This window comes from Thalassophryne amazonica, chromosome 7 (genome assembly GCF_902500255.1).
Source record: "Thalassophryne amazonica chromosome 7, fThaAma1.1, whole genome shotgun sequence".
NCBI classification, from domain to species: Eukaryota; Metazoa; Chordata; class Actinopteri; order Batrachoidiformes; family Batrachoididae; genus Thalassophryne; species Thalassophryne amazonica.
Genome location: NC_047109.1, coordinates 91752375 through 91773983, shown reverse-complemented (window position 1 = coordinate 91773983; position 21609 = coordinate 91752375). Strand labels below are relative to the sequence as shown.

Sequence of the window (21609 nt, the reverse complement as noted above, 5' to 3'; positions counted from 1 at the left end):
CCTTTTATGGCCATCTGACATCTACATATGCTCTGGATGCGATCTGACAGGTGTTGACGAGGCAGTCTGTCTGCGTTCCGACACTGCTGGCCATGCCTCTATACACATACACACACACACACACACACACACATACATATATAAAAATAGCCATATAATTATCAACTTTGCTTAGTCTGTACAGGAATATCAGACCGCTGTGTTTTTCGCATGGACCTCATTAACGCTCGGCCCGTACTGTCAACACCTCAGTCTGATATTTTCTCATACAGACCTCGTGCTCAGTTAATCCTTTAGTATCCAAGACATCCGACAGAGAAAGACATGATGTCTTAGGGCTAGGGGTAATGCTGAGGTGAGATTATGACATTGTTTCACAAAAGTTGGGTATCAGTTGTACACATGAAAACGCAAAGGTGGCATTTTGAGATTCACCCACTCTGGAATCTGTTTTCAAACAGTAGCATTTTTGGAGCCCGAAAACATCAGTTAACATTTACCAGGTTACCAGGCTGTAAACAAAGCATGCTTACAGCCTGGTACAATAAACAGTTGTGGGCTCCATCGATAGTTCCCATATCCAAGATGACTGTATGAGGTGGTGAATGTTTTCTAACTTCTTACTTTAAGACATTTTATTCCATTAAGTAATACATAATTAGGGGCATGGTCTCTGAGTGACAGCAGTGTGTTGTTGCTGACTCTTGGCTGAGAGGTCATTGGGCTGAGGCCGCGACCTGTTGTGTGGGACTGTCATTTTATAACAAATACATGTAACAATATGGCTTGATGTTTCCAGTTGAGTGAAACATTTGGTTGATTTCAATTTGGATGCCAGCAGCATAAGCACTCTGAGCAGCTATAAGTACCTTGATCCATTTGGTCCAGTTAATCCATGACTGAGAAAATAAGAGGGTCACAAGTTGTACTGGCCACACCAATGCAAACCGTTATGAAGACCATTGTACAGTCCCCCCCCAAAAAAATTGATTCACAGTGCAAGTGGAGATATACCAGGCCTTGCTGTATGGCGCTTATCTTTGTTTAAAGGAATTCAATGGCCCCATCTTAATGCAAGCTGAAGATGGTGGTTGTTTGATCACAGCTTTCCACTACATTCCCCCACTCGATTTGACTTTGGGTCCCCAACATTGAATCGCCAAGACGAGGAAGGCTGTGACGGTCAGTGGGTGATGTCTTCCACTGGTGGTGAGGCTGAGGAGGGTTAGTGTCAGACTAGCAGAGTGGCTACTACATGCTAAAGTGGTCCGACTATGGTACCACATCCTACGTTTGCCTAAATATTTACATTTACCGCTGGTTTGGCTAATCCAAATTTAGTAGCTCGGATACCTGGTCAGTTTCGGATTCTGGGTCTAAATTTGGGTTAGTGTCAATATCAGACGGTTCGGCCGTGCGTCGTTTTCTTTGGGCTAGTCTGGCAAGGGCTCGAGAACACCTGGTTATACCATTCTGGAGGGTATTGGCGTATCTGCGCGCCCACAGAGCTAAGCCGAGGGTAGTCAAGTAACCGATGATTGTGGCTACAAACAACGTGTCAGGGGTAGACCAAGCATACGATAGGGCTTGGTAGGGTTTGAGATCTTGATTTCGAATCTGTCAACATTTTATCTATTGGGGCCACGTCGATGACTTGAGAACCCTCATACTGGATTTTCTCCAGAGTCTGTTGGTCTATTTCGATAGCGGTTTGATTGTAAAAGTCGGACACTTCGATGGCTCCTTCGTATTGGTCAGGATGCAGGTGGTAGAGAGATACCTCACCAATACGGAGCAGGGCGTTTTCGGGTACCGTGACCCACAAGGTTTTCCGCGGAAGTTCGATGCGAGTCGACGTGTCATGACGGTCGTACACTAGTAGGGCTGATTTTTCGGGGGTGTTGACTAACCAGCGTTGTCCTACTATTTCTACCTGAGTGTCCGTAACTTGGCGGAGCGGCGTGATGGTCGTTGGACAGCCATTTGTCCCAGTAAGTGTTTTGAGACCGCAGATGCCGGCAGTGTCATCCCGAATGAACGGTTTGCTGGGACACAAATAATGAATGTCTTTTGTGACAGTGCACATTTTGAGATTTGGCACTTAGTATAGCTCTGGGTTAGCATCGTTGAAAGCCACTATGGGTGGTGTGTGGATCTTAAGGTGATTGTCTCCTTGCCAGAGACCTGCGTTCACAACACTTTTGAGCCTGTAGATGTTTTCAGTAGTGACAATCGGTAAGTTAATTAGAAATGCCATTTCAAGATCCTCTGGGTCTACATAGATTGGGATTGAGCTTCCCAATGCGTACGCGAAGTGAGCTTGTAACGGCGTGACTAGACTGAGTTGCGGACTAGGGTTAAAGGGACAATGTAGGGTGGAATCCTACCGACGGCGAGGCTGTCAATGGAAGATCCGACGTCCCTGGTCATGTCTGCCATGAGCATATTCAACATCTGTGTGTATGTGTGCATAGTCTTCCTGCAACACTGACGTTAGTTGGTCGATTACGCCCACGGTCTTTTTGAGCACATTGGTATGGGTGTTAAGGATTACCATGGTGTCTCATACGGTTTGTCCAATGGTCTCAAGACCTTCTCTCTGTATGTTAAGTTGAGCCTGTATTTCAGGGATTACCTCTTGGAGCTTGCCAACGTGTCTCTTTACCGTTGATAGTGTGACGGTGTTAACTGCTGATAAGCCAAAACTGAATAGGGATCCTACAGCTGAGGCTACCATTAGCAGACCTCCAATGAACCTCTTCTCTCTTTTGTTGAGTCCACTCAGTTCTGCCTGTGTTACTGTGAACTTCTCCATCTGGCGTAGCATGTGGACTATGTCTGCCTCAGCATGCTTCAGGACAGACCTGGTCCACCGGCTACCTGCCCAGGAGACCAGGTTCACTGTACTGCTGGCGAAGTTGGCCCTGTACACTTCTGTGGGGTCGAGTCTGACGAACACCCTCTGTGTGTGCAGGCGGCAGTTTGTTATCAATAAGCCGGGCTGGTACTTCAGGACGATGCCCGATTCTGGTCAAAATTCAACCACATCTGGGGAGCTGTTGGCGACGGTTGCGCTGAGGAGCAGCAGGGTCACGAGCCAGGTCAACCTGGCAAACAACAAGCATGATTAGAAATTTGTCTTAAAGTGGTCAGAGATTTTCTTTTGCTTTTCTGGCTTATAGCACAGAGTTTAAGCTATCTGACTGATGGTTAACTAGAGTGTTAGGCTGTTGCCTATTTTTCTTTTTTGATGTTAAGGACGGAATTCACGTGGTGGTTCACCCCCACTACGGTGGTGTTGGTGAGATCACCTGAGTTGTTTTGTTCGTCCTGTTGGAAGTTAAAGTGATTTTCTTAATTTGTCTTGATCTGTGTGATTCGATTGTTTGGGACGCGGCAGGTGTCGATATTCCTTCTTTGCCTCCTCTCGACCTACTGAGTTGTTTTAAGTTCTATCGGCGACTGTGACGTCCCCGGCGAGTCCCATGGGGTTTTTGTGAGGCTTAATTTGGTTGCGGTGTACCCACTTGAAAACTAATTCTCTTTGACCCTTGCTGACCTTAATTTGGTATACGACGGCGGAGAGTTTGTCAGTCACCAAATACGGTCTGGTCCAACGGGGTAGAAACTTCCGAGTTAACCTGGTTGTTTTCTGGCTGGGTTGCCCGAATGAGTAGTACCACACCTTGTCCCCCACTTGTATCTCATGGTGGGACGCCTTCTGGTCATAGTAGGCTTTTCGGCCTTCTGCGCTTTTGTTCAAGTGTTTCTGAGCAAAGGAGAAGGTCGCTTTCAGATGTTCAGTCAGGTCGGTCATGTATTGTTGAGCCATATACGCTGTCGCAATGTTTGCCTCACCTGGCTGATACAGCAGGTGGAGGGGGGCCTCCATGGCCATCTGCTGGCCCGGATGGCCATGAGGACCAGGGGAAGTTTCACATCCCAGTCTCTGTGGTTGTCTGCCACATATTTGCGTAGGTTAGTTACCACAGTTTGGTTGGCCCTTTCCACCTGTCTTGACGACTGAGGGTGGTGGCTGATGTGGAAGTTCGCCTTTACCCCCAGCACTTGCCAGAGCTGTTGCATGACTTGGCTGGTGAAGTGGGTGCCTCTATCCGAGTTTATGCGGATAGGTAGTCCAAATCATGAGAAGATGTGATTCATCAACAAATAGGCTGTCGTCAAGGCTGTATCATTCAGAGCTGGTAGACATTCCAACCATTTGGTGAAGTCACATGTGACAGTGAGGAAATATTTGTTTCCTCTTGCAGACTTTGTGAGGGGTCCTACCCAGTCGATTTGTAGATCTGACCAAGGGAAGGCAATACCTCTTTTTTGTAAGGGAGCTCTGAATTGGGTTCACAGGTTGGAAATGGCAACAGACCAAGCAGCCTTTGATGTAATTGCTCACATCCTTCTGCATTTTTGGCCAATATGCCACCTGTCATATCGCACTGTATGTTGCTCTTGCTTTTCTCTGTGACCTGCGCATGCTGAATCGTGTCCGTGCATCAACATCACCCCCTGGTGGTTGTGAGGAACCACTAACGCAGGTGAAGAGAGATCCTTGGAAGCATCTTGGGCATGGTACAGCTGTTTTAAGTCAGGGACGGAAGCAAAATCATCCTCAGTGAGTGGGTGAACTTAAGGATCAGTGAGGTTTAGCACCATTTTGTTTATGGCCGGATCCAGAGGCTGGAGTGAAGCCAGGTCGGAGTCAGAGAAAGCTGGAGTGACTGAGGCTGTTGTGTGGACGGGGGCTGTGGCAGGGTCTGCGGCAGCAGTCCTGGCATGAGTCACCACTGATACAGCATGGGTGGGTGGGGCAAAAGTGTCTCATCGAATGCCCACGGCATGCCGTCCAGAGCGCCTTGCTTGGCTAGTGTGTCAGCCAAGTCATTAAATTCTTTGTCTTGGCATGGTGTGCGGGAGTGACCTCTGACCTTTTTCCAGTGTATCTGGAGGTCGTGCATGGTTATGGAGGTGATCACAAGCCACAAACAGCTCTTTGTGTTTGACCAATTTCTTGTTGGAGGTCATGAAACCATTGCGTTTCCAGCAGGGTAGATGGGACAAGAAGCTAAGGCGTGCATAGCACAAATGTTTTGACATTTTGCACCACAGCTAATTGGCATGTTATGAGTATGCCCGCAATTTCGGCATACTGAGAGGACTGTGGTCCCAGCTGGAATTTGTGGCTCATGTGGTGTGTTGTCAATCCACGCGACCCCCACTCCTGCCCGGGTGACTGTTTGATGGTGAAATGAGCAGCCGTCCACGTATGCAGTGATCATGCCTTGGCAGGCATTGTGGTCCAAGTAGTGGTGATTAGTGGAGTCGGGTGGTGACATGTCTTTGTTAAATGGTTTGCAGCTGGTGTGTCTTCGGTGCAGCGCTGGCAAGCAGCTAACCCTGTGCCTAGGGGAGTTTTGTGGTTTTGTGCGTACCGCACCTCCATGTCAAAGCTTTGTAGTGCCATCAACCATGAGGCAACTTGTGAGTTGGTTACTACACCTTCTCGCAGTCTTTGACTGTTAAGGAATGTCACTGGTTGGTGATTGGTTTCTACAATGACTTTGTCCGCCCAGGTAGTTGGCGAAATACTTCACAGCCCAGACCATTGCTAGTAGGGCTTTTTCACAGTCACTGAATTTAAGTTCCGGCGGTTATAGCATTTTGCTCGCGTATGCGACCACTCGCCTATCTTTGTCGTACATCTGGTACAGTCCCACACTTAGGCATTGATTGGAGAATCCCACCTCTAGGTGGAATTCTTTGCTACAATCAGGGTATGCTAGGCATGGGGCTGAGCAGAGGTTGTCTTTCAGAGCCTGCATGGCCTGTTCTTGGGGTTCACCCCATAGGAACGGCGTATCATTTTTGAGCAGGTCTATCAGTGGTTTTGCCAAATCTGCATAGTTTAATGAACTGGCGGGAGTAATTGCACACTCCCAGAAAGCTGCGCAGTTCTGTTATGTTCGTAGGCGTTTTGATGTTGGTGATGCCTTGGACTCGTCCAACTTGTGGTTGCACTCCGTCTGGTCCGACAAGGAGGCCCACATAGTTGACCTTGGTCCGACACCATTGATACTTTGAAAGTGAGCTTTTTGCACCAGCATTCATGAGTTGGCTCAGGATGTGGTTTATCTCGTCCAAATGTCTAATGTTGGGTTTCACATTAGGACATCGTCAACATAGATAAGGGTGCCTCGCTCTTTTGCATCGGGGCACGCCTTGATCAAGAAAATGTTAAATTCTGCAGGTGAGTTGGCATAGCCAAATGGACACCTGGTGAAAGTGTACTGGCGGTTGGTGAAGGTGAATGCCAGTTTGTGTTGATCTTCATGGACAGGGATTGTCCAGAACCCGGAGGCCACGTCAAGCGTGGAAAAGTATTTTGCGTCTCACCTTAGGAAGTTCCTGCTCTAACCGAGTCATCGGCCATCGAGATAGAGACACCTGTTGATTGAGTTTGTGGTAATCGATGGTAAGTCCCCACTTACCATTTGGTTTGATTACCGGCCATACAGGGGCTGAATAGGTGCTGTTGCACAGTCTTATGATCCCTTTTTCCAATAGGTCATCTATGATTTCCTGTACAGGTTCATAGGATGCCAGAGGAATTTTGTACTGTCGCATGAAGGTGGGCGGTGCATTTGGAGGAGTTGGGATGCGCACAGAGTGGATGTGGGTGAGCCCACAATCCAACAAATCAGTAGCAAAGGACACTTGGTATTTATAGAGTAGGTCTCTTAAACCTCCTCGTTCCTCATCATTCTTTAAGGCATCTGCTGCTGCTACAACTTGTTCTGAGATGCAAATTCAGAATCAGAACCTGGGTTAAGGTTCAGAACTGGTTCAGTGTCATTTCCAGCACTCGTTTTGTTTTTAGAGTCGACCGTGAGGACCGTAAGGGTCTGGAGGACCATAATGATCAGGATCATCAAAGTCTATTCTGCTGACAGTGTCTTCCTCGGAGATGTTCGCTGGAAATACAGTGATCGCTCCTGAGGGTTTTGAAAAGGCAACCCCCCATTGGAACAGGGAAGAAGCGATGGAGGGACTTGGCCAAGAACTGGGATGTTCAGCTCAAAGTCCTGGAATTCAGTGCTGATTAACCAACCCAGTGGGGTGGCTTTGGGAATCAGAATGTCTTCGCCAGTATCGTTATGCACCATCAAGCGAGTTGTCTGACTTCCTAGACTCAGAAGTGGAGTAGCTTCCAGAGATAGTCCCAGTTTGGTGAAGAGCGGGGATGGCTGGAAGACTGCCTGTGAGTGTCGGCGCCGTTGTCCTGGACATATCACAAGGTGGAGTGGTGCATTTTTCAGGTTGGCGGGTATCGTGACCATCACTCACTACCTGACATGCATCAGGGATCAACTGACCAGACCTTAGATACTCCGGATTGGAGTAAACGGGGTCATCGCGCCCTCTGGTTAAGGACCACAGGACCTGATTGACTCTGTCAGCCTGCACCTCCTATGTAGACAGAGTGTGGTAAGTTTGGAACGACTAAGAATGAGTGGTTCAATTCTCGTCGGTTCCAACGCATTCTGAGTGTGCAGATTCCAGTTGCCTTGAGTACGGTCTGGGGTAGAGGGTCCTTTGGAAAGCGTAAAGATTTTTCCACACATAAAATGTCTGGATTGGGTTTGCTCAATAAGTCAAACAGACTGACTAATAGCTGATCTTTCAGCCCAAAGAGCCAGAGCTACGTCAGCAGTGTGTGTGTGTTTTCCAAATGGAGACCATCTACTACCAGAGGGCGGTACTCACTCGCATTAGTGTCCTTCTCGGCCAGCAGTGCATCTGGGGGCCATGAAGCGTTCCGCGGGTCGACTGCAGATGGAATGTCCGCTGTGACCATGTCGCATGGGGGTTCTGCATCATTTTGGATCTCAATACCATAACATTGGGGCTTGGCCGGTTGAGTCACCTCAGGCGGGTGAGGGTGACGGACCTGTGCCCACAGTTTTAACCGTTTGAAATCGATGAGGGGTTAACTCAGCCACATGGGGTGTGCAGCCAGCACATTCTGAGTGCCGGTCCCAAGCCCGGATAAATGAGGGTTGCGTCAGGAAGGGCATCCGGCGTAAAACAAGCCAACCCAACTATGCAGACTCAGAATCAAATTCACATACCGGATCGGTCGCGGCCCGAGTTAACAACGTCCGCCACCGGTGCTATTGCCCAACAGGGTGCCGGTGGAAATTGGGCTACTGCTGGGCGAAGACGACGAAGAAGAGGAGGAAAACGTTGCCACGAACAGCGGGAGAAGAAGAAAACTAGAAGGGTGGAAATGAGAGTGGGGACTTTGAATGTTGGTAGTATGACTGGTAAAGGGAGAGAGGTGGCTGATATGATGGAGAGGAGAAAGGTAGACATATTGTGTGTGCAAGAGAAGTAAGAGCAGGAGCATCGGCGGTGGGTACAAGTTGTTGTACCATGGTGAGGACAGGAAGAGAAATGGTGTTGGGGTCATTTTAAAGGAAGAGTATGTTAAAAGTGTGTTGGAGGTTAAGCGAGTGTCTGACAGGGTGATGAGTGTGAAGTTGGAAATTGAAGGGGTGATGATGAATATCATCAGTGCATATGCCCCACAGGTTGGTTGTGAGATGAAGGAGAAAGAAGATTTCTGGAGTGTATTAGATGAGGTGGTGGAGAGTGTGCCCAAGCATGAAAGAGTGGTGATAGGAGCAGACTTCAATGGGCATGTTGGTGAAGGGAACAGAGGTGATGAGTAATGGGTAGATATGGTATCAAGGATAGGAATGGGGAAGGACAGATGGTAGTTGATTTTGCAAAAAGGATGGAAATGGCTGTGGTGAATACCTACTTTAAGAAAAGGGAGGAGCACAGGGTAACATAAGAGTGGAGGAAGGTGCACACAGGTGGACTACATTCTTTATAGGAGATGCAAGGTAAAAGAAATCACAGACTAAGGTGGTAGCAGGAGAGAGTGTCACTAGAGAGCATAGGATGGTTGTTTGTAGGATAACTTTAGAGGTACAGAACAAGAAGAGAGTGAGAGCTCAACAAAGGATCAGATGGTGGAAGCTGGAGGAGGAAGACTGTTGTGTGAAATTTAGCGAGCAGGTGAGAGACGCACTAGTTGGAGGGGAAGCAATTTTGGACAACTGGAAAAGTACTGCTGAAAAAGAGAGCTTTAAATCAGAAGTGCCTGACTCCGTGGTATAACTCACAAACTCGTAGCTTAAAGCAGATAACCCGTAAGTTGGAGAGGAAATGGCGTCTCACTAATTTAGAAGATCTTCACTTAGCCTGGAAAAAGAGTCTGTTGCTCTATAAAAAAGCCCTCCGTAAAGCTAGGACATCTTTCTACTCATCACTAATTGAAGAAAATAAGAACAACCCCAGGTTTCTTTTCAGCACTGTAGCCAGGCTGACAAAGAGTCAGAGCTCTATTGAGCTGAGTATTCCATTAACTTTAACTAGTAATGATTTCATGACTTTCTTTGCTAACAAAATTTTAACTATTAGAGAAAAAATTACTCATAACCATCCCAAAGACGTATCGTTATCTTTGGCTGCTTTCAGTGATGCCGGTATTTGGTTAGACTCTTTCTCTCCGATTGTTCTGTCTGAGTTATTTTCATTAGTTACTTCATCCAAACCATCAACATGTTTATTAGACCCCATTCCTACCAGGCTGCTCAAGGAAGCCCTACCATTATTTAATGCTTCGATCTTAAATATGATCAATCTATCTTTGTTAGTTGGCTATGTACCACAGGCTTTTAAGGTGGCAGTAATTAAACCATTACTTAAAAAGCCATCACTTGACCCAGCTATCTTAGCTAATTATAGGCCAATCTCCAACCTTCCTTTTCTCTCAAAAATTCTTGAAAGGGTAGTTGTAAAACAGCTAACTGATCATCTGCAGAGGAATGATCTATTTGAAGAGTTTCAGTCAGGTTTTAGAATTCATCATAGTACAGAAACAGCATTAGTGAAGGTTACAAATGATCTTCTTATGGCCTCGGACAGTGGACTCATCTCTGTGCTTGTTCTGTTAGACAACAGTGCTGCTTTTGATACTGTTGATCATAAAATTTTATTACAGAGATTAGAGCATGCCATAGGTATTAAAGGCACTGCGTTGTGGTGGTTTGAATCACATTTGTCTAATAGATTACAATTTGTTCATGTAAATGGGGAATCTTCTTCACAGACTAAAGTTAATTATGGAGTTCCACAAGGTTCTGTGCTAGGACCAATTTTATTCACTTTATACATGCTTCCCTTAGGCAGTATTAGACGGTATTGCTTAAATTTTCCATTGTTACGCAGATGATACCCAGCTTTATCTATCCATGAAGCCAGAGGACACACACCAATTAGCTAAACTGCAGGATTGTCTTACAGACATAAAGACATGCTGGGCTCGACAATAGCACTGGTCCGATGGCCCGGCGGCCTTTTTTACACGTTCCGGGCCACCACGGGCCAGTGAAGTTCATATTTCACTGGTCCGTATGGGCCAGTAAGAATTAAAATCGCATTGGGCAAATTTATTAGTCTAATGCTGCATTCACACCGGGCGCGATCAGATGCTATAAATTCGCGGGGGTCGCGTGGCAACAGACACGCCTCCTTCGCCGGGTGTGTCGCTCTGCTTTTGCTGCGAAAATTCGCCCCGGTGCGTCATCAAATAGGAGGAGCTTCCATTCAGCTCGCTGGCTCTGGTTGTCAGTCAAGATAAGATGGACCTTGATCACACGGAGCGAGTTGTTGTGGAAAGCTGACAAACGTCATGAGACGTTCCCAATTCAGGCAGTATCATTATTTGCTGCAGGAGCTGCGTCTGGATGACGGCTGTTTTCAGCGGTCCTTCTGCCTCTGCAGGACCCAGTTTGAGGACCAACTGTCCCGTTCACGCACACACATGTAAACAATAATAATAATAAAAAAAAAAAGAAACTCCGCTTCCGCTGCTGTGGGGCTGCTGCTCGCTCCAAAAACTCTTGTCATAATTGTGAAATAAAGAACAAAAGAGACATAAGTCCTGCTCACAGGCTCCTGAGACAGGACATGTTGCGCCACTTCGCAATGTTTGGAACATTGCGAAGTGCGTCGATGATTTTCGCTTAAGCAAGATCGAGCGCAGTGAATATTATGAATTTCTTGAAACCTCCTGCCCCTGGGCAGAAACCAGGGAAGCAAAGGTTAAGAACAGCTAACACCCTCAAAACAAGCACAGAAGCGGAAGGCTGCTGATGCTGAATATGAGAAGAAAAGGGTGAGGAAAACTTGGCAAGCTTCATGGAAGAAAAGACGGCCATGGCTGGAGTGTGATGAGGAGAGCGAGGTTGTCTTCTGTGGAACTTGTAGGGCCATGCCAGAATATGCTGACAAGTAAGTATAAATATACCAAGTCCTGGTAGACATCTGGTATGATTTCATACGCCAGTTTAAAAGTCTAATCAGTATGACCTTGTGGAAACCCCACGGTGACAACATTAGCAAGGGAGCTTGGTATATGAAATTTAACATGTTAATTTTGTAAATGATCAAGAAATAAATTTATTTTTGTATTAATGTCTGAGTGTTGAAAAAATTCCTATCAGTTACCTACCGACATTTTTTTCAAAGTTGACTCACTTTAAGGTTTTTATCATGTAGTATAAGAATATTGTGTTTGTTTTCAAGTGTTTTTGCATTAAGGAAACCCAATTCTAATGTCTGAGTGTTGATTTAAAAAATTCATATAGGTTACCCCCTGGTTCTGGGCCAGTGATATTTTCATCCGGGCCAGTAACTTTCAAATTCTACTGGCCCTGTGGACCAGTGCATAAATTGCCTTATTGTCAAGCCCTGACATGGATGACCTCTAATTTCCTGCTTTTAAACTCAGATAAAACTGAAGTTATTGTACTTGGCCCCACAAATCTTAGAAACATGGTGTCTAACCAGATCCTTACTCTGGATGGCATTACCCTGACCTCTAGTAATACTGTGAGAAATCTTGGAGTCATTTTTGATCAGGATATGTCATTCAAAGTGCATATTAAACATATGTAGGACTGCTTTTTTGCATTTGCGCAATATCTCTAAAATCACAAAGGTCTTGTCTCAGAGTGATGCTGAAAAACTAATTCATGCATTTATTTCCTCTAGGCTGGACTATTGTAATTCATTATTATCAGGTTGTCCTAAAAGTTCCCTAAAAAGCCTTCAGTTAATTCAAAATGCTGCAGCTAGAGTACTAACGGGGACTAGAAGGAGAGAGCATATCTCACCCATATTGGCCTCTCTTCATTGGCTTCCTGTTAATTCTAGAATAGAATTTAAAATTCTTCTTCTTACTTATAAGGTTTTGAATAATCAGGTCCCATCTTATCTTAGGGACCTCGTAGTACCATATCACCCCAATAGAGCGCTTCGCTCTCAGACTGCAGGCTTACTTGTAGTTCCTAGGGTTTGTAAGAGTAGAATGGGAGGCAGAGCCTTCAGCTTTCAGGCTCCTCTCCTGTGGAACCAGCTCCCAATTCAGATCAGGGAGACAGACACCCTCTCTACTTTTAAGATTAGGCTTAAAACTTTCCTTTTTGCTAAAGCTTATAGTTAGGGCTGGATCAGGTGACCCTGAACCCCTTAGTTATGCTGCTATAGACGTAGACTGCTGGGGGGTTCCCATGATGCACTGTTTCTTTCTCTTTTTGCTCTGTATGCACCACTCTGCATTTAATCATTAGTGATCGATCTCTGCTCCCCTCCACAGCATGTTTTTTTCCTGGTTCTCTCCCTCAGCCCCAACCAGTCCCAGCAGAAGACTGCCCCTCCCTGAGCCTGGTTCTGCTGGAGGTTTCTTCCTGTTAAAAGGGAGTTTTTCCTTCCCACTGTAGCCAAGTGCTTGCTCACAGGGGGTCGTTTTGACCGTTGGGGTTTTACATAATTATTGTATGGCCTTGCCTTACAATATAAAGCGCCTTGGGGCAACTGTTTGTTGTGATTTGGCGCTATATAAAAAATTGATTGATTGATTGATTGATTGATTGAGATGTGGTGAGGGAGACAGCTAGGGCAGTACTGGGTATGACATCTGGACAGTGGAAGGAAGACAAGGAGACGTGGTGGTGGAATGAAGAGGTCCACGAAAGCATAAGGAGAAAGAGGTTGGTGAAAAATTTTTGGGATAGTCGGAGACATGAATAAAGTAGACAGGAGTACAAGGAGATGCGGTGTAAGGTGAGAAGAGAAGTGGAAAAAGCAAAGGAAAAGGCATATTGCGAGCTGTACAAGAAGTTGAATAGTAAGGAAGGAGAAAAGGACTTGTACCGATTGACCAGACAAAGGGACAGAGCTGGAAAAGATGTGCAGCAGGTTAGGGGGGTAAAAGATGCATATGGTAATGTGCTGACAAGTGAGGAGTGTGTGCTGAGAAGGTGGAGGGAATATTTTGAAGAGTTGATGAATAAAGAAAATGAGCGAGAGAAAAGGCTGGATGATGTGGCAAGAGTAAATCAGGAAGTAAAAGATTAGCAAGGAAGAAGTGAGGGCTGCTATGAAGAGGATGAAGAGTGGAAAGGCAGTTGGTCCAGATGACATTCCAATGGAGGCATGGAAATGTCTAGGAGAGATGGCAGTAGAGTTTCTAACCAGATTGTTTAATAAAATCTTGGAAAGTGAGAGGATACCTGAGGAGTGGAGACGAAGTTTGCTGGTTCCTATTTTCAAGAACAAGGGTGATGTGCAGAGCTGCAGTAACTACAGAGGCATAAAGCTGATCAGCCACAGCATGAAGTTATGGGAAAGTAGTAGAAGCTAGGCTTAGAAAACAGGTGAAGATCTGTGAGTAGCAATATGGTTTCATGCCGAGAAAGAGCACTACAGACGCAATGTTTGCTCTGAGAATACTGTTGGAAAAGTACAGAGAAGGACAGAAAGAGTTACATTGTGTGTTTATGGACTTAGAAAAAGCTTATGATAGGGTGCCAAGAGAAGAGTTGTGGCATTGTATGAGGAAGTCTGGAGTGGCAGAGAAGTATGTTAGGGTAGTGCAGGACATGTACAAGAATAGTGTGACAGCGGTGAGATGCACAGTCGGAATGACAGACTCATTCAAGGTGGAGGTGGGATTACACCAAGGATCAGCTCTGAGTCCTTTCTTGTTTGCAGTGGTGATGGACAGGTTGACAGATGAGATCAGACAGGAGTCCCCATGGACTATGATGTTTGCAGATGACATTGTGATCTGTAGTGAGAGTAGAGAGCAAGTTGAGTCTAGTCTGGAGAAGTGGAGATATGCTTTGGAGAGAAGGGGAATGAAAGTCAGTAGAAGCAAGATTGAGTACATGTGTGTGAACGAGAGGGAGCCCAGTGGAATAGTGCAGTTACAAGGAGTAGAAGTGGTGAAAGTAGATGAGTTTAAATATTTGGGGTCAACTGTTCAAAGTAATGGAGAGTGTGGTAGAGAGGTGAAGAAGAGAGTGCAGGCAGGGTGGAGAAAGGTGGCAGGAGTGATTTGTGACCCAAGAATTTAGAGACAGTGGCACTAACAAAAAGACAGGAGGCAGAGCTGGAGGTGGCAGAGCTGAAGATGTTGAGATTCTCTTTGGGAGTGACAAGAATGGACAAGATTAGGAATGAACATAGAGAGACAGCTCAGGTGGGACGGTTTGGAGACAAAGTCAGAGAGGCGAGATCGAGATGGTTTGGACATCACATTGGAAAATCTTTCCCTATGAGGAAGGGAATGGTGTCAAGTGCGGATATGTACACGGGGTGTACCAGACTCATGGGTCCAACAGTGATGTTGACCAGAGCCATTGAGGACAAAGTTGCCGGGTTGTTCGTGTAGGGCTGGATCTCCAACGAACACGGCGATAGTTTGAGGCTTCTGTTGGCCTGCCGTGCTGCTACCTGCAGTTGTTTAAACAGTGAGGTAGTCATCAAGGTGACATCGACAGCGGTGTCCAGAAGAGCCTCATGTCTTAGTGAGTTTTTCAGGATTAGGGACAAGTAGAATTTCTTTGCAATCCCCTTCTCAGAGAGGTTGCCTAAGAATTTCCGTATGGGTGGTTGTCCAGTTATAACGGATGCTGGATCAGCGCATGATCTCTGGTCCTGATCAACCTGGACTACCAAGATGGCACTGGGAGGACCAGACTTGGTCTCTCCTGGTTCTTGATCCCCATCTGAAAGGTACAGTGTCTCAGGATGTGGATCCTGAGATGGTGATGCTAACGGGTTGTCTACACACCGGTATAGGTCTTCCTCTGACGCCTATGGCAGAGTTTGTGAAGACACCGGGCGGGTGGTTGGAGCTATGCGGTTTACACACAGCACCTTAGCTTTCTTTTTGGCCTTTTCGTCCTCAAATTCCTGGAGGAGGCCTTTCATGATCTTCCGGATTTCTTGGAGGCTTGAGTCCACATACTTATCTGAGGGCTTGGACGGGTCTCTTTCTCAGGAGTCTCAGTTCCAAGTCCTCTTATTATTGCGTCTAGGTGGTCCCTGATGTGGGTGTCTGGAACCCTGCCATCCTTGGGATCGGTCACCTGGGTACTCATGTCTGTCATTGGGGTGATCTCCCCATGTGGTGGGCTTCTCCCACTGTCTGGGTTTGAACTTATTCCCCGATTTTCAGCAGTTTCGGAGCCCTCTCTGGTTCCGAAGTCACTTTGGTTTTGTGGAGACCACTGCGGTTTTGCTCGTGGTCCACCTCGGTCCTTGGGTCGGCTCTTGACAGATGGTTTCATCTGTCGAGGGGAGGTAGTGGCAAAGCCAGCATGAGACTTAAATGACCCCCTGGAGGTACCTTCAAGCTCGAGGGTAGGCCTAGGTGCTTCAAGGCTAAGGATCATTTTGTCCTCAGATTTACCCTCTCTCAATTTGTTTAGTGAATCGTTTCGTAGCAAGGTCACGCAGGTACTGTATGGGAGCCTCATTGGGATCTCCTAGGATTCCCAGATGATGACTCGTGTTAGGGTGGAGGTTCAAGGAACAAGGTTTTAAAATTAAGGTCCTCTTCCATACCTGGTGCCGAAATAGGTACAGAGAAGCCTGTTGTAATATTGTTGGGGCGGTTCGCGCCTGCCTTGTTTGACGGCCATAGCGGCGGCTAGGCCTGTCCGAACGGAGTGATCCGAATATTCTTTTTCTAATGCTGAGGTAAGTTTAGCAAAGTCTCGTCGTACCTCCGCGGGTTGACGCTCAACGAACCGGCTGACTTCGCGGCTGGAAGTCAGCTTGATGAGGTACATGTAATGTTCACCGGTAGCATGAGTGAAATCCCTGAGGTAATAGCGTATATCGTTTAAATACGCATGTGTCAGGGGAGCCTCCTGGAGTTTGCTTAAAACAGTTAATAAGCCGTGCAATCTTGTCCAGTTCTGTCATTAAGGACTGTGGTAGGACGCATCTGAGGGTGAAGGAGAGGCGGCGTCTCTCGATACCCATGATAAGGAGCTTGGGACTCCTGAGGATACGGCATGGGTCCTGACAGGGGTTCAGGGCGCACTTCCTTGTGGTCTGTCGTGGTGAATGTTTGCGTTCTGCTTTTCCACATGACCTTTTGTTCAGGGTCTCCCAGTGGTGGGGAGTTTGTCATTCGCGCTTTAATGATTGCATTTCCGCATTGAGGCGCTCATTTTGTTCTATCTGTGTCTGTCAGACGTCTCAGCACCTCGCGAGTCTTCAGCTTTTCAGACTCCAAAATGTCTTCATGCTTTCCAGCATGACTAGTGTTTTAAGCTCACCATACACCTGTTGGAGTAAATCATGAGCTTCTCCTTGTTCTTGATACGCGGAGCTAAGTTCAGTCTGTAACTCTTTAATTTCATCGTCACGTTCCTGAAGAGTTTCTTTCAGGAGTAAGGTTTGGTCTTTAGTTCCAGGATCAGATGCGGTATCTGATTCATTGGGCTGATCTGGGGAAGCCTGTAGGTCTTCCAACTTTTCTTCAGCAAGGGTCAAGGACGGTTTTTCTTCCAATTGCCATCTCAGGAGTTTATTCTCCTCACGCAATTCAATACTTTGTTCTTTCTGCCTTTTTAGAGAAAGGACTGATTTGTCCATGAGTGATTCAGCGTTTGAGCTTCAGGGCTGTGGCAATGGCTAGCTTGCCAAGCACTGTAGCCAGGTTTTTCTTGTCCACAGTTGCTGCTAATGTCTGATGAGCTCAGACATCTGAGCAACCATGCTTTCGCGCGTGGCTTGTTGCATGTCGTGCAAGTAGCCAGGCAATATTTCAGCAGTCAGGTCGGATAAGACCTCTTCTAAAAGCTCACCTGAGTCGCTACGACCTTGGCTTTCCAGGTCGGTAGAAGTTCTTGATTTGTTGTCACTGGGCGTGGCCATGTTGGCTTTCTGGGATGGTGGTTAGATCGCGTCCACCAGAAACAAAACAAAGAATTGACAACAAAATAAGATGAGCGACAATAAAAATATTTACAGATGATCCAGCTGCAGAAGTGTGAAAGGGATTAGGGAGTTAACTGCAGGTGAAATCAGCAGTGGAGAATTCAAAAAGAGGAAATTGTTGAGTGTTATTCGTTACACACAAGTTGAACTTTTCTTTGTTTAGTTACTGTGATGTAACACCAATGTTCTCTGTTTAGAACTGCTATGGGTTACACTTCGGTAAAGCGTCAGCGCTTTCGCTTAAAAAAAAAAAAAAAAAACTCCTGAAGGAGGTGTTCTTTTAGTGAGGTTGGAGTATTATAAACAATAAAATTTTCTTTGTTATTAAATGATCTCCTGGTTAATCCTAATTAAATAGGATTGAAACTGTAAAGTTCATTAGTTAGTTGTGAAAACGAGATTAAAAATATAAGTGCGTACACTTGGTTAGTATCCAGACAGTAGAATAAAAGATTAATTTTTCCAATTAGAATTGGAAAAGCGACATCAAAAGAGTTAAAAAAAAAATTATGCAAGATAAGACTTGATAATAAATGTTTCAGTTAATGGTAGTTATTCTTTTAAGTGGTAGGAAAAAGTTAAGTCGCTGGAAATTTACATGCAGTACAGGCTAGTTACCAGCAGTCGGCGGACTATCCGGTCACTGTAGCATGTTGTTATGTTGTTAGCGGAAGCTAGGCTAACTGGTCAGGCGCTTAGCTGCGGTGGTTAGCACCTGGATTAATTCAATGATCGGAGCCTCGGCGTTTGAGAGCGGCTAATGGCCTGTTAGCACGCTATTGCCTCCGGCTTTCCGATGGCTGATGAGTGTTCAATCCGAGTTAAGGGACCGTTAGCACGGCTGTAGAAGCTAGTGCGCATTAGCGCTCTGTTAGCAGGCCCGTACTGTCGCGCCGACAGCGGAAATCGATTGAACGAAATTATACGGACTGATTAACATGCAGGTTTTGTGCAGTTTTTTTTTTTTTTTTTTTTAATTGAGGATTTATTTCATTCATTTACAAGAAAAACAGTAAAGCAAAATTAAAACATTACAAACCATTGAACGAAAAGGAGCTGTTTGGAAGAACAAGTCATATATTCTGCCCCTTTTTTACAATACAATCTTGTAAAGCATCATCAATCGACATCATTGCATTTCTATGACTGTCACATGCCAACGACTTCTTTCCTAATTTTAACCATTATTTAAAAGACTACATCCCTAATAGATTACATTTTAAACTTCAAACATTCTAAACATTAACAAATTACATTTTTGGCTTTGTCACAGCCCACTGACTTATTTCATAGTTTCATACTTATGAAATCAATCAAGTTTAATACGTTTTTTAAATAATTTAAGTGACCTTGATTCTTTGAGGTTGTTCCATAATTTTACACCATTCACTGCAATACTCCGTTCCTTTATCTTGGTTTTTTAAAGACTTCTGTGCCCTTCAAATTATAACTTACTCTTTTTTCAAACATATTTTGAATGTTTATTGGTAAGGTATTGTTACTTGCTTGGTACATTTGTAGTAATTTCAAATCAATCAATCAATCAATTTTTTTATATAGCGCCAAATCACAACAAACAGTTGCCCCAAGGCGCTTTATATTGTAAGGCAAGGCCATACAATAATTATGTAAAACCCCAACGGTCAAAACGACCCCCTGTGAGCAAGCACTTGGCTACAGTGGGAAGGAAAAACTCCCTTTTAACAGGAAGAAACCTCCAGCAGAACCAGGCTCAGGGAGGGGCAGTCTTCTGCTGGGACTGGTTGGGGCTGAGGGAGAGAACCAGGAAAAAGACATGCTGTGGAGGGGAGCAGAGATCGATCACTAATGATTAAATGCAGAGTGGTGCATACAGAGCAAAAAGAGAAAGAAACAGTGCATCATGGGAACCCCCCAGCAGTCTACGTCTATAGCAGCATAACTAAGGGATGGTTCAGGGTCACCTGATCCAGCCCTAACTATAAGCTTTAGCAAAAAGGAAAGTTTTAAGCCTAATGTTAAAAGTAGAGAGGGTGTCTGTCTCCCTGATCTGACTTGGGAGCTGGTTCCACAGGAGAGGAGCCTGAAAGCTGAAGGCTCTGCCTCCCATTCTACTCTTACAAACCCTAGGAACTACAAGTAAGCCTGCAGTCTGAGAGCGAAGCGCTCTATTGGGGTGAGTACCAATTTAAGTACCCTATACTTAAACAATGGATTAGATGGATCTCTAAATCGACTGTTGCCAATCACTTTTAAAGCTCTTTTCTGCAAAATAAATAAAGGTTGTGTATAAGTTGTACATGTTGATCCCCAGATTTCTACACAATAAGTCAAATATGGAACAATCAATGAATTGTACAATGTTAATAATCCATAACTATTTAATATTTAACTTTATGCAAAACAGCAATGGCTTTCGCTATCTTTCCTTTTATGTAATTTATGTGTGACTTCCATGTAAAATCTTCAATCATAACTCCTAAAAATGTCGTTTCTTTTACCCTTTGAATGTCCAGTCCATCTATTTTTAATGACATTTTTTTTTAACTGTCATTAAACAATATGACATTTGTTATATTAAGATTAAGTGACAATCTGTTTATATCAAACCAATATTTCACTTTTTCCAACTCTGTATTTATCACTTGTGCTACTTCCTGTATATCTGATACAGAGTAAAATAATGTATCGTCAGCAAATAAAATACCACCAAGTATATTAGATATATTCACAAAATCATTGATAACAAAATAAACAGTTTGGGTCCAAGTACCGACCCTTGTGGTACTCCACACATTACACAATTCTGATTTAGTATTATTTATCTGAACAAACTTTTCTATTTTCTAAGTAGCTTTTTACCCACTGATGTGCAATCCCTCTTATTCCATATTGTAACTTGTGAAGCAATCTTGAATGATCAATATCAAAAGTTTTTTTCAAGTCAATAAAAACATTTACCATATAATCCTTATCTATTGCTGTTGATATGTTCTGTTAATTCCATAATTGCCATAGCTGTCGAATGTTTTGTTCTAAATCCATACTGAGCATTATTTAAAATATGTTTCTCAATAAATTTATCCAACCTTGTCACAAAAACCTTTTCCATAATTTTAGAAAACTGTGGAAGCAATGACACTGGCCTATAATTTGAAATGTTATGTTTGTCTCCATTTTTATATAATGGGACTACCTTGGCAATTTTCATTTCGTCTGGGAAAATTCCTGTTGACAGAGACAGATTACAAATGTAAGTGAATGGTTCAGTAACAGTTTCTATTATACTTTTTACAGTCATCATGTCTAAGTCTTCATAGTCAGTTGATCTTTTGCTTACAGTTTTTACAATATTCCTTATTTCATCTTTTTCCACATTGTCAAGGAAAATACTATTGACCGTATTTACAGTTGTATTTAATTTCTCTTCTATTGGTTTATTTCCCACAAGATTTGATCCCACCTTTGAGAAATAATCATTAAACTCATTTACAACTTCTTTTATATCATTTATCTCTATTTTCCTTGACAAGGTCATTCAGAAAAGTTGATTTCACTCCGTCACACTTTTTATAATTCCCCATGTTGCCCTCATATTAACTTTACTCTTATTCAATTGTTCACTATAATAATCTTTTCTTTCCTAATTATTGTTAATAGTTTATTTTTATATTTTTTTCTATCTGTGTTCTATTTCCTTTGTTTGCATTTTTAAAAAGCACTTAGTTTCTTTACACAAGGGTTTTTTATTCCCTTGGTCAGCCATGGTTTATTTACTCTTTTACTAGTTTATTAATTTACAATTTTTATTATATGATTTCATCAGTATTTTCATGAATGAGCTATATGCTACATTAACGTCACCGACAAACCTCTTCCCAATTTTGATTTTTAAGATCATAATTTAATGTCTAAGGCTTTTAATGACTTCTCTTTTAAAGTTTATAGCAGTTTTTTGTACCTATTTTTATATTTAAATATTGAAAAAACTGGTAAATGATCACTGAGATCTGTCAACAATATTCCATTCTTAATTTCATCTGTTCTATTTGTGAATATGTTGTCAATTACAGTTGCACTTTGTGATGTAATTCTGGTTGGTTTTGTTATCAAGGGGAATAAACCCAAGCTATTCATTGAATTCACAAAATCACTTACTCTTTGGCAACTGGAGCTTTCCACGTTAACATTAAAGTCTCCACACAAAGAGCGTTTTGTTTTTGATTTGAGGGAATAATTCTA

The 21609-nt window shown here is 44.1% G+C and overlaps 1 protein-coding gene across 1 annotated transcript in view; it reads left to right on the top strand.

The window, feature by feature from the left end:
- Positions 1-16247: 16247 nt before the first annotated feature.
- The window catches only part of LOC117513499 (IgGFc-binding protein-like), a 51636-nt gene continuing 46274 nt past the window's right edge, over positions 16248-21609 (top strand). The window contains exon 1 of the mRNA XM_034173671.1: positions 16248-16265. Within this exon, the coding sequence (XP_034029562.1) occupies positions 16248-16265 (18 nt within the window). The remainder of the gene's footprint in view (positions 16266-21609) is intronic.